General features: G+C 38.7%; 2 protein-coding genes across 10 annotated transcripts in view; one reads left to right on the plus strand and one right to left on the minus strand.

The window, feature by feature from the left end:
- The window catches only part of sona (sol narae), a 499,516-nt gene that overhangs the window by 435,731 nt on the left and 51,725 nt on the right, over positions 1–12,060 (plus strand). For all 7 annotated transcript variants that reach the window (XM_065223397.1, XM_065223398.1, XM_065223399.1 and 4 more), the window contains one exon: positions 11,857–11,999. In XM_065223397.1, coding sequence (XP_065079469.1) covers positions 11,857–11,999 — 143 coding nt within the window. The remainder of the gene's footprint in view (positions 1–11,856; positions 12,000–12,060) is intronic.
- Positions 1–12,060, minus strand: part of LOC135702387 (homologous-pairing protein 2 homolog) — a 369,039-nt gene that overhangs the window by 61,985 nt on the left and 294,994 nt on the right. The window lies entirely within an intron of this gene.

Below are 12,060 nucleotides of genomic sequence, written 5' to 3' on the forward strand. Positions count from 1 at the left end.
CCTGAACTTCAAGGTTTCGGGATCATCTGTCAATAAACTCTTGAACCTCTATGCCCGAACATGTGTTGTGTGGTTATGCACAACTCCAATTTGGAAGTTCGAACTTGACTCTGGACAAAAGCATCAGCACTAGTCACCGTCCGCGCCGGCTAAAGACATTGCAAATAATTGTTTCATTTTAACGAACTCAGGTTTGCAAGAGCTGAGTGAAGAAATCGTTTCGGCTGGCTTTCAAAAACAGCATCCCATAAGTGTGTAGACCTGCCTTACCTTACCAGCATGAATGAGCTTGATTGATGAAAACGTGACAAAGACTGAAATGACATGTGAAAATCAAACCGCCATTCGTCATTCGTCGTCGTTTGAATAAGTGAAGTCTCTATTTCGAAGAGCACTAATGTACGAGATCACCAGCAACACATCTTCTCGCTGCTACCGTGTTGCACCAACCTACGCCGGTGAAGCGTAGCGAGAAGTTCAATGGATTGTTATGCAACGATCAAATGGACGAGAAAACATTTGTCTCCTGCTGGGGTTGTGTGGCGACATAAACGAATGTATGCAATTCTGAAAAGTTCATTCTGCTCCCAAGCCGGGGCTTCCACGGCCGGCGCCCGATGATGATGATGAACAAATTATCGCAAACATTACTGGTGTTGGCGATGACCTTTTCTTAAGCACATCTTGTCTATGCACCAACCGACCTAAGCCTGACGCAAATGGAGATGATGACAATTACTGCTCTTAATTTTGCAATCGTAAATTGGCCGCTTTGTGTCGGACAACTGCCATTTATCATCGCGCGTGTGTCATGTGTGAGTGCATGAGTCCGAATGATAAAACATTCATCAAATGCGTTGTTGGGCCCAAGTTGTTAAGGCGCTGACTTTTGTTTAGCAATGGTGCGAAATTGAACATCTGTCGACATTTGGACAATGTCGAAGGTTCGTGTGCTTAAAAAGTCAACGGAGTATTGCATCATATAGCGTTGGTCACATTGCAAAGTGTTAATTTGTTGAGTATAAACTGTTAACAAAGCTTTAAAGGTTTCAGCAATGCTGAAGATGTGAAATTTATGTTTATGCGGTTTGTATCCAAAATCACTTGACATGATGTAAAGCAACACTATAAGAGATGGCTCTCCAATCCAATCGTTTACAGGAATTACCGTTAACACAGGTAGCTGATCTCAGAACCCAGTTCACTGATCTCCCAATAAACAATTTTAGCCGCAGAACAGCTTATGTAGCTAAGACAGGCTAAATTGTTTGTTGAGCTTAGTAGAGTTTCTGCTCATTGAATTTGAATGAAGTTTCAAACAACTGTTTCAAATAAAAACATCATGTAATTGCTTAATCTGAAGCTTTTCCTTCATATTTTCTTGATGGTAATTTTTAACTATTACTTAAATGAGAAATCAATTCAGAAGAAGTCAAACTGTTCTCATCAGCATTCGCGAGACACATTTATACGATTTTACATCCCTCTAAAACCAAAGCTATCTCCCGATTCTGGAAACGCGATGCCATGAATCCGATTTTATTCACGAAAAAAGATAAAACACCTTTTTATTTTGATACCGCATGGCACTGTCACAAGTTACCTTAAAAAAATAGTTACAAAATGTAACTATTTTTTGAGTTAACAAACTTGTTCCAGAATCTTACGGTATCTTTTTTTTTTTTTTTTTTATTATAGTCACTTTAACACTCTTGGGTCATTCGTGACTTGTCCGGGGGTGATATTTGAACTCGTGACTTTGGCGTGAGAGGTATGGATGTTAACCACTACGCCGGGGTCGCCCCCACCTCTTACGGTATCAATACAAACAAGCGGGCCTCAACTTTATTCGTGTACAAAAATCGGGATACATGGCATCATTGGATTCAACCCATTGGAAATTCGTTCTTTTTTTCTCTCTTCCGACCGAATTTAGGGAACTTTTCAAAAGTTGTGCGAAGTTCAGGGAAGTCTAGAGAAGTTCTCTATTATTCGTCTCCATTGATTTATAACGACTGTAACATGGTCACGACGCATGTTAGTCTAGTGGCATAGGAGTATTGGGCAAAACCCAAAACTTCATAACTTAAAAAAAAATATAACTCAAAAAAGAAAAAGAAACATGGCTGATTTTTTTATATGTTGTGTAAAAAAGCCTAAATTTTTCCTAAGGCTGAAAGTCTCGTTAATAAAGGGAAAAAAAGCCTAAATTTTCAAAGTATAATATAAAAACATATTGCGCCCTCTGTATACAAACAATGAATCCAATGTTTTTCAATACAAAATCTCAATTTTTCAAAATCATTATAATATTTGTTAAATTACCTTTCATTTGCTATTTTGATCTTAAAAATCGGCCCAGTGATTCAAAAAATATAATTTTTTTGAAAAATTAAATTTTCGGACCACCATAACATGGAAATGGTAACCCAAAAAAAAAATAAAAAAAAAATGGGTCCAATATTTTGCGATAAGGAACAAGGCACCAATTTTTACGAAATTCTGAGAACCACTATACCGTCTTGCTATGGAATGGCTGTATGTGCGCCCCCGCCCATCTCATCCACGTACCCCTTTATGTGGTGTTTACATCTGTGTGGATTTGCTAGCGCTTGTGTACTAGCAATTTACAAAAAAAAGTAGCCAGCATAACGTAAACAGGGCATCAGCGTCAGAGATTTCAGGAGCAACTGAAATTCATGATAGTTGGTTGAGCTGGTGAGCGCAAATAGTCTACGATGTTTTATGACTGACGGTATTTGGACTTGGCCTTTTTCAATGTAAAGCTGTTCCGTTTTTCATTCAGTATAAAAAGCTTACGATATGAAGCGAAATCTACACACTTAAAACAAAATCATGTAAATTTAGGTGCTCGGAGAGTGACATATACGAGCGTCAATTTTGACATAATTTTGAGTCATAACAGACGCGAAATATAGCTCAATCAAACCTAAGCGGAAGAGGAGCCAACTGGTAGTTCCCTTTAGCGAGTTCATTAAGACAGAAGAAGTTCTGCGAGAGCTGCATCTCATTCTATCTCGTTCTACGTCCCTGTTATACCAAGTAGAACCAACATGACGTCCCATCATTCATCTCATCGTTGAGTTGCAGCGCTGAACCTGACTATTGGCCACGAAAAGGCTAATTCACATCAAAAATCGACTACATCCGAACATATTTTATCTCAAATCGAGGGAAGACATTCCGTGCAAGCTCTACCACAACCAGGACTAGTTCATGTTGGTCTTCGTCAAGCCGACCGTCAACCATTTGAACTTCTACATCAACACATGTCAAGCTGGGAGGGAGAAGCAGATAGCACACACCTAAGAGAGGAGACAACTGGCTTCTTACTCTTTTATCTCTATCTCTATATCTATCTATATCTATCTCTATCTTTGTCTTATGCACTTCAAATCGGCCAATCACGAGCTGGTTTGCGTTTTACAGAAAAGTGGTTCGTTTTCACCCCCGTATTGTCTCCCCTTCCTCTTAGAATCAAACGTACTTTTCGTCGAGCAACAAATTGTTCAGTCTCGGAGCACTTTACATGTTTGTTTACGTCTCATCTTTTATGTCAAAGATGGATTCCGTCACGTGTAAAATTAGTTATATCTAAGTATGTAGCCCTTATGAAGATCGTTGGCTATGGGCAAAGGAATACTGAGGATTTTAAGGGTGTTCTGTAAGAGCTTCGAGTCAGTTTCCGAGACGACATCTAAGAAAATTCTTAAGATAATCCTAAGGTAGTTCTGACAGGAATATCAGGGGCATTATTTGTGCAAACGTCAACTAAGTGCGTACCTACCCTACTAACTGTGCCGATGTACACAACAATAAATAGGTGCCGTTTGTAGTGAAATCTGTAAGCTAGTAACTTAAATTGTACGTTATGCACTACTAGCTGCACAAACTTGTCGGATTAGCGGAGGATACTGTAATAAGTACGATCTTACTTGCTGCAAAACCATTCTTTCTTTGTTCATCAACTTTTTTTTTCTCAGTTTTGTGGTGACAGTCGTCCATACTTTTACTAGAGTACTTTAGTCGAAATCACCGAAAATATGCTTGTTTAATTCTCATTTATTTCGATAATTTCGATGAAAATCACATAATTTCGATTTGCAAATCATATGTTTAAGCTTTTGGTTCTGTTCTGTTCAAAGACATACGAAACTACATAAAAAATAATCATAAACTGATTATGAATTGAGCATACGACTGAAAATCAAAAAGACTGGACATTACTGTACTCCTATTTATTTTGTTTTATTTACATTTTATATACTATACATCATTTCCGCACTCGCCCTATTCAGATAACACTTCTGAAAACTTGTGAGTTTGACAGAACCACCAGAACCAAATTATCGGGGTACACTGGAAATAAACTGGAGTTTCAAGTTGCCCCCGGGTTGTTTATTTCACACAACGTACGAAATCGGGTCCAACCGTACGCGATCCAGGCATTGTAGTAGAATACTTAGGGAATGCTGAGTACATATCCAAGCAAATTTTAAACAGTATTCCAAGTCACTTCCGGAAAGATTTTTGAGAAATCTCAGAGGAGAATTCCGGAAGTGTATTGGAATTAAACGGACTGGAAAGCTCTCCAGACAGTTTGCAAAGAAAACACACGGGAGAGAGTGCGCGTTATCCCATTCGCTTCTCGCACGCTCTATTCCAACTAAAGTCTGGAACGCGCAAAAATTGGTCAACTTCAAATTGGTGTATTTTTGTAAAAATGCATTAAAACACTTAAAATGCTGCATTTGGAAGTTGAGTATATACAGTATATACAATGGTTGCTATGATGAGCTTTGACCGTTTGCTCTCCAGTTTTCAAAATAACGTCCAAGAAAGAGGAGCACGTGTCAAAATTTTGCTTGCGCAGCAAGAAAATCCGACGTTCTCACACGCCAAGTTGGCAAAATTGTTGGATGTGGCCAAATCGACCGTGACAAACGTTTTAAAAGTGTTCGTAATCCGGACGTGGCAGCGACGACAAAGAAGGAGGCGGTGACATATAAGCGGAATCCTAACCTCTCCATTCAGGATGTCGCTGGCAAGCTCAATGTCTTCCATACTACTTTGCAGTGGGCCAAGAAACAAGCCAGGTTGTCGACGTTTAAGAACGTGAAGGTGGCGAACCGAGATTAGAAACAAAACACAGCGGTCCCGAAAGTTGTATACGAATCGGCTCACAAAGTTCGACTGTGTGAAAGCGACGACGAAATTTATGTGAAAGCGGATTTCAAGCAGCTTCCGGGACAGGAGTTTTATACGGCATCAAGAAAAGGGAAGGTGGCTGAAATCGTCAAAACCATCAAATTATCGAAATTCCCGAAAAAAATATCTCGTCTGGCAGGCCATATGCACGTGTGGTCTAAAAAACGGCATTTTCATTACTACGGGAACCATCAATCAAGATATCTACGTCCAGGAGTGCCTAGAAAAGCGGCTGCTACTATTTCTAAAGCAGCATAATAGACCTGTGCTGTTCTGGCCGGACTTGGCGAGCTGCCACTATGGGGAAAAGGCAATCGAGTGGTACGATGCGAACAACGTGGTTGTGGTACCCAAAGACCACAACCCTCCCAACGGTATTGGGCCTTGGTCAAACGGTATCTCAAAAAAACTAATAAATCCATAGAAAACGAGCAGCACTTTAAATCTAACTGGCGTTCGGCGGCGAATAAGGTCGATGAGACCACTGTGCAAAATTTTATGGAAGGCGTTAAGCGGAAGGCACGGCAGTTCGAAGATTTTTGGGTTTTGAATTTTGACTGAAAGAAACGATTTTTTTGTCGACCATTTTTTGCGCGTTCCAGTCTTTACTCTGGGAGAACGTAATCCACACACAGAGCGGTGGTAAAAATCAAACTCTGTTTGACTCAGGGAGCAAACAGGCAGTTAATAGTTTCTTTGCCGTATTTCTTTACCATGAAAGCGTTGATGGTGAATATGGAACGACACTGATATTATCACTGCACATTCGAAATTCTGCTCAAGGACTAAATTTACTCCATGACGATAATAGGTGAAGGTTATGCCGATTCCGTCATTTACCCTCGATTCAGATTTAAAGAACAGATGTTAAAAGTTGAATTGAATTGAATTGAAACCATCTTCAACCAACTGAATATTTTACATTAGACAACGGGCAACACACAAAACCCAGTAGACCTGTAGGGAAATTTCCTGTTTACGAAAAGCTCCACCGGCTGTAGCGGGAATTGAACCTTACTTCGCGGCACACACAATACGCCTTAACTACGGGTGATGCAGCTAACCGCATGACCAAACATTTATCAAATTTTAAAACATTTGACCAGGATGGCTGAATTCCAGCTAGTAAGCTTATCAAACCACTGCAATTTGGTGCGCCCCAGTAAATTTGAATAGATTGTTATTAGTTCCCTGACGTCATGCTAGCCATTTTTTTAAATAAAAAAAAATGTAGTTATAAGCCATTGAAGATCATTTCATCCTATGATAAATTTCGCCGAAAGACGTTTCGCCACCGGCCATTTAACCACCGTGGTGTTTATTCATTCCTGCACAGTTATTCCGAGTTTTACAATTTACGAAAATATTTTTGAGAATCACGATTTGAAAGTTTCATGAGATTTTCTGTTTTTCTTCTTTTATGTGCTACTTGTTCCATAATTCTAAAATTCTAAAATTTTATGAAATTTTTGCTTCTTACAATCCGAACTTTTAGTATCCTAATAAAAACTTATGAAAACTGATTTTTGAAAAATTGTAAAACATTATTTTCCGTCGAACAGTTACCTTTACTCAACAAATATTGCATCTAAATTTAATGATTTTAGAACATGTTTTTGCTAGTAATAGTCTTGTGGACGAAACATGAAGCCAGACTTCTTATGAAAGGTTCAGTTTTTTTGCATTGATGAATTATTCATTAGGACGGAAAGTTAAAATACTTCTACTTCGCTAAATTATTTATTATTTGTGTGCACGGCAATGGCTCTTATGTTGGCCTATGGATGTACAGATTAAATCCATCGATAAAAATCTACCGTTTTTTTTATTTTTCTCAGAACAATGCGTCATCTGGACAATACATATGGCTATTATTAGTTGCTGGTAAAAAATATCCAAAATTCGTTATTTCGGAATGTATGGACCAAATATATGGGCTCCAAACCTATTGAATATTTTCCAACCCTTTTTGAAAATTTTCTGTACATAATTCATAATTGAAATGAGCTTTGGCAAAACGACCTTCGGCGAAATGACGCAGCCCCCTGACTTTAAATAACGATTTTTCCTATTTTATAAAGATTTGCAATAAATTTCAGAACTTTGTAGTTAGACCAAAATGAATTTTACCCAATTTTGAGTGAATAATAATCAATGTACTCATGAATTCATGATCAACTAAGGGCAAGTTCCAAGCGAGCAGCACAGAAACTGAACGAGCGAGTGTAAATTCTACCAAGCCGGAACGGCAGCAGTAAAACGAAACAAGCGAGAAACTGAAAGAATGTGAAAAAACGTTATCGCCGAGTGCAAACACAAACTGATAGAATAAAGACTGAACGATAAAAATCTAAAATCAGCTTGTCAGTCGTTTTTGGCTAATTTGAGTTAATTTTGTCTGCTAAACCATAATAGGTACTTATCTTCAAATACCATTACAACTTTACCATCGTAAAAAATGGGCCGAATGGTCTTATCACATTATGGAATGTTTTCCATAGGTAAATTTTATGATTGTATAAACAAAAATAGAATTAAAAAGTAGAAGGTTCTGTACCTAGGGGCACGAACAGAAGCTTGACGCAGGACCGCTAGTTAACGGAACGAATATGTTGATGATTTAGTTCTTAACTCTTTCCGTTCAGAATTGGTAACCCTGAAAAGGGCCGATTGTTTTTCAAATGGTGGCAACACCAGTGCAAGTCGATGCCGACCGGATGACGGCAGGCTAGTCATGCTTCCTATTGCGGGAAGCCTTTCATCCGGTCGATTTCGGTGCTTCCGTCGCGTTGTCGTCGTCGTCTTCGCATTGCTGCGATGCGTGCTGTTACACTCATAGGTCTTGTCCAACGCTAATCCGTCCGTTGCTCGAAAGCAAATAACGAAGAAAATTATTTTATTATCGCTGCTTTTCGCCTCCCTTCCTTTCATTGGTGAAACGGTGAGCGATCAACCGAGCATTGAGCTCGCCCAATGCCCATGTGAGCATTTGCAATGTGTCGTTTGTTCGATTTGCGCTCTATCGTTGCGTCCGGGTTTGGGATTTTTTGTTAGCTGCCTGAATTTTGATTTTTTTTTTTTTAAATGTGACCCCCAGTACAGAAATTAAAGACGTACGTCAAAAAAAAAAATGAGGTGGTAAATTTTCAAGGAAAATTAATGCTAAGCTTTAAAGCTCATGAACCAAAATTTAAAGAAGCAATGTTTTAAAATAAAGCGATAAGTAAATTATCGCATCTCAATACAAAAAAAAAAGAAAGTTTCCACGAAAATTAACTCGGCGCACAAGGGTAATTCTACGGGCTAAAACGATTAAATTTGTTTGCTGCTGGAACAAATTTTTATGGTCCTGGAACAAGTTTTTAAGAACTATCAGAAATATACGATATATTGTCCGGCATAGTTTTGAAATTGCGAACTCAATAACAATTTAAAAAATTGTGAGACCTAGAATTTGATTGGAATTCGTGTACGACCAAATGGCGTCTGGCCTAGTGGCAGAATGAATTATCACCAAAATAAATAATTTTCCCTCTCTATTTCGAAAACTAGCCATGCTTTTGGCTAAAGGAGCTACTGCAGGGCTGGTAGTGCACATGCGATATAATAGTAGTGACTTTAGTAACTAAACTTACGGAAATGGTGACCAAATAGTGACTTGTAAATACTTAATAAGTAACCATTTATATGGTAAATAAATTTATGCATAGAATAATCTTGGACTTCTCCCCTGCCTTCAATTGGAAATTCAATTCGTATTCTCCTTAGAATTTCCATAGTATTTCCTCAGAATTCTCAAAACAAAAATCCATCACAGGATAGCTTTGAAACTCTTTTCAGAATTCCTTTGAGATTGAACCCTCAAAATTCGATTCCATTGGAATTCTTCTCGGAATTTAGTTTGAACTCTTTAGAATTCTCTTGGAAGTATCTTCAGAAATCACCCCACGGGATTTTGATGGAATTTTCAGCAGAGCTCTTTTAAGCAAAGTTTCAGTACTAATTTTGAATTATTATTAGAAATGGATATAGAAGCTTCATCCAATCATCATAGAATTCTTCTCAGAACCTCGTTAAAATGCACTCTCAATTAAATTGGAACTATTTCCAAAATTGTTCGGAGCTGAATTTTGTATCTCTAATAATTTAAAAAATCTCCAAAGAGGACGCTCGTATCTGTTAACCCAAGTTATATAGTGTAAACCTGGGTTAAGATTTAAGCGGGAATGAAAAATCGGTCTTCAGAGCACTTAATTTTACATGAGACTTTTACAGTCTGTACTTTGGTATTCTTCTCTGATATATCTTGGTGTCATCCCTAGAATCTTTTATATTCTCTTAAAATTTACTTTGGATTTTTTAAAGTTCTTAATCATCCTTGAAAGACTATTGAAAATCTATCACAGACAAATACCTTTGGAAAGTTTCCAAGGTTTACAATTTATTTTCTGGGATTTCCCCGATTTTTAATCGAAATTGAAGGCATTTCCCAATATGTTTCCTGGTATTCTAACATTTTGCGGTTCACTGGTCACCCTGGTTAAAATTTTCAATTTTTTAACGCATATGTATATTTTGTTAAACTATTGTAGACTTTCTTAGTTCCAAGTACTCCATTTAAACATTTTGTTGATATTTTTAAATTTCACTCTATTTTAGTAGTGAAAAAGGTGACTATTTTTAGGGAAATAGTGACTTAAGTGACTTTTAGGTGTAAAAAGTGACTTTTTAGTGACTGGCTTCAAAATAGTGACCAAGGCACTAAAAAGTGACCTACGACCAGCCCTGCTATTATGCAGATCATATTGATTGCCAGTTGAAGTCAGTACGCGAACCACTGTTCACCACTTCAACAAATTCAGCCATTCCATAGTAAAACAATATAGCGGTTCTCAGAATTTCGTAATAATTTGTAGTTTTGTTCCTAATTGCAAAATATTGGACCCGTATTTTTTTATTTTGTCATTAGGGTGACCATTTCCATGATAGGGTGGGCCTAAAAAATCGATTTTATTTTTCAAAAATTACTTTTTTTTTTGATAACTGACTTTTTTCAAAAAAATATAACTTTTGAACCGCTGGACCGATTTCAAATATCAAAATATCAAATGAAAGGTGATCACAAATATTTTTTTTTTTATATATAGGAAAATTGGGATTTTTTATTGTAAAACATTTACTGTATTTGTTTTTTTTTATGGTTTTCATGGTTTGTAGACAGAGGGCGCAATATGTTTTTATATTTTTCTTTGAAAAATTACAACAAATCAGCGATGCGTTTTTTTCCGTTTTTGATTTATAGTTTTTGAAGTTATTAAAGTTGGGATTTTCGCTCAATACTCCTATGCGACTAGACTATAGCTAAATATTGCTTTCCTTAAAAATAATCCAATCCAATATTTGCATTTTCAATTATAATCTCAAAGTGACGTCCCACTTTCCTAATTCCCTCCAGTAGAACAAGAAAAAAAGCATAGAATCAACCGGCAAATCCAAAGTGTTTGTCCAACGATATAGATAGCATTCCACCCAAAGCGCCTAAGCTGCCCGGCATGAATTATTCAGCAGAAGAAAACGAAACCCAATGCAGGAAATCGACCGTCGCGGCTCGTCGCATATGTCAGCCGTTTATTAATTGGCCGTCAATTGCCATCCGTTATCGGACCAAACTGCATTGCAAATCAAGACAGCTTTTCCCGCGTAATTAAATCTCGAGTTTAAAATCTTGCTCTCCCTCGGATTACCGATGCAAACGTTCTGCCCTGGCCAGACAATTACGCTAATCCCTGGTCCGATAAAGCGGGGATTAGCAGCCAAGTGCGTCGGTCCGAAACCTTGGTAATTTGTCTACGTCCGATGCAAATTGATGGACTGGTGCGCACACGCAGCTCATTAGGCTTCGATGTAGGCCAAGCCTCGAAACCAACCAAAAAAAATTCCAATAGCCCGCTTGTAATCAACGAGTGCCCCTTTGTTATTGGGCCCGCAACATAAAATTCCATTAATTTAACACATATTAAATTTCGATCGCCAAAACCCGTACGCATAAATTCGATGTCAGCACATGTTGTCAACCAGGCGGAATTTGGCTAAAATGAAATTAGCGACAACAGCGGCGACGGCCGTTCACCAGCCGAAAGCCGGTTTGGTGGTTCTTCTGAGAAAGGAGTTCGTCTGTCTACTACTATTGCGAACTGCGCCACGTTGGGTCATTCGGGGTTGGAAGGACCATTAAACTTGTACCCTTTTTTTTTGGTAACTACCCATAGCCGATTGTACGGCCAGAGATGCTCTTACGTAAGGGCCGATGATGTTGTGGCAGAGGGCAAGGCGTGATTGGATACATGCAGTCAATTATACAATTAAGGTCACACACTGCTCGACATGGGAAGGAAGATGACAGTAATGAACTGGCTGACTGGGGGGGGGGATCAAGTGGCGGTGACGTGTGGAGGTCCATAGGATCGCTCTTTGTCATCGATTTCGATTTTCTGCATACCTCTTTGCACGCCCCTGTATCCAATCCTTTCGGTTGTTGCGAATTGCGTGCGAAAGAAATTTTCAACGCAATGACGCGTGTGAATAATTATAATAAACGACTTTTTCGCTTCTTCCTTCCCATTTCAGGGTCGCGATGCCACTCCGTACCTGGAACGGAACCGTGTGGGACGTGATGCGATCGATTCGGCCGCTGCCCTCACCGATATGGGCAAGTATCTGTTCCGAGAGCGAAGACTACCGGTGTACGACATTGCCGTTGCCATCACGAAGTAAGTATGAGACCAACCAACGAACCCCAAGCAGACGACGTAGAGCACCAGTAGAGAGGGA

Source organism: Ochlerotatus camptorhynchus, unplaced genomic scaffold, assembly GCF_037179485.1.
Source record: "Ochlerotatus camptorhynchus isolate MF236.1 unplaced genomic scaffold, CSIRO-AGI_Acam_v1.1 ptg000192l, whole genome shotgun sequence".
NCBI classification, from domain to species: Eukaryota; Metazoa; Arthropoda; class Insecta; order Diptera; family Culicidae; genus Ochlerotatus; species Ochlerotatus camptorhynchus.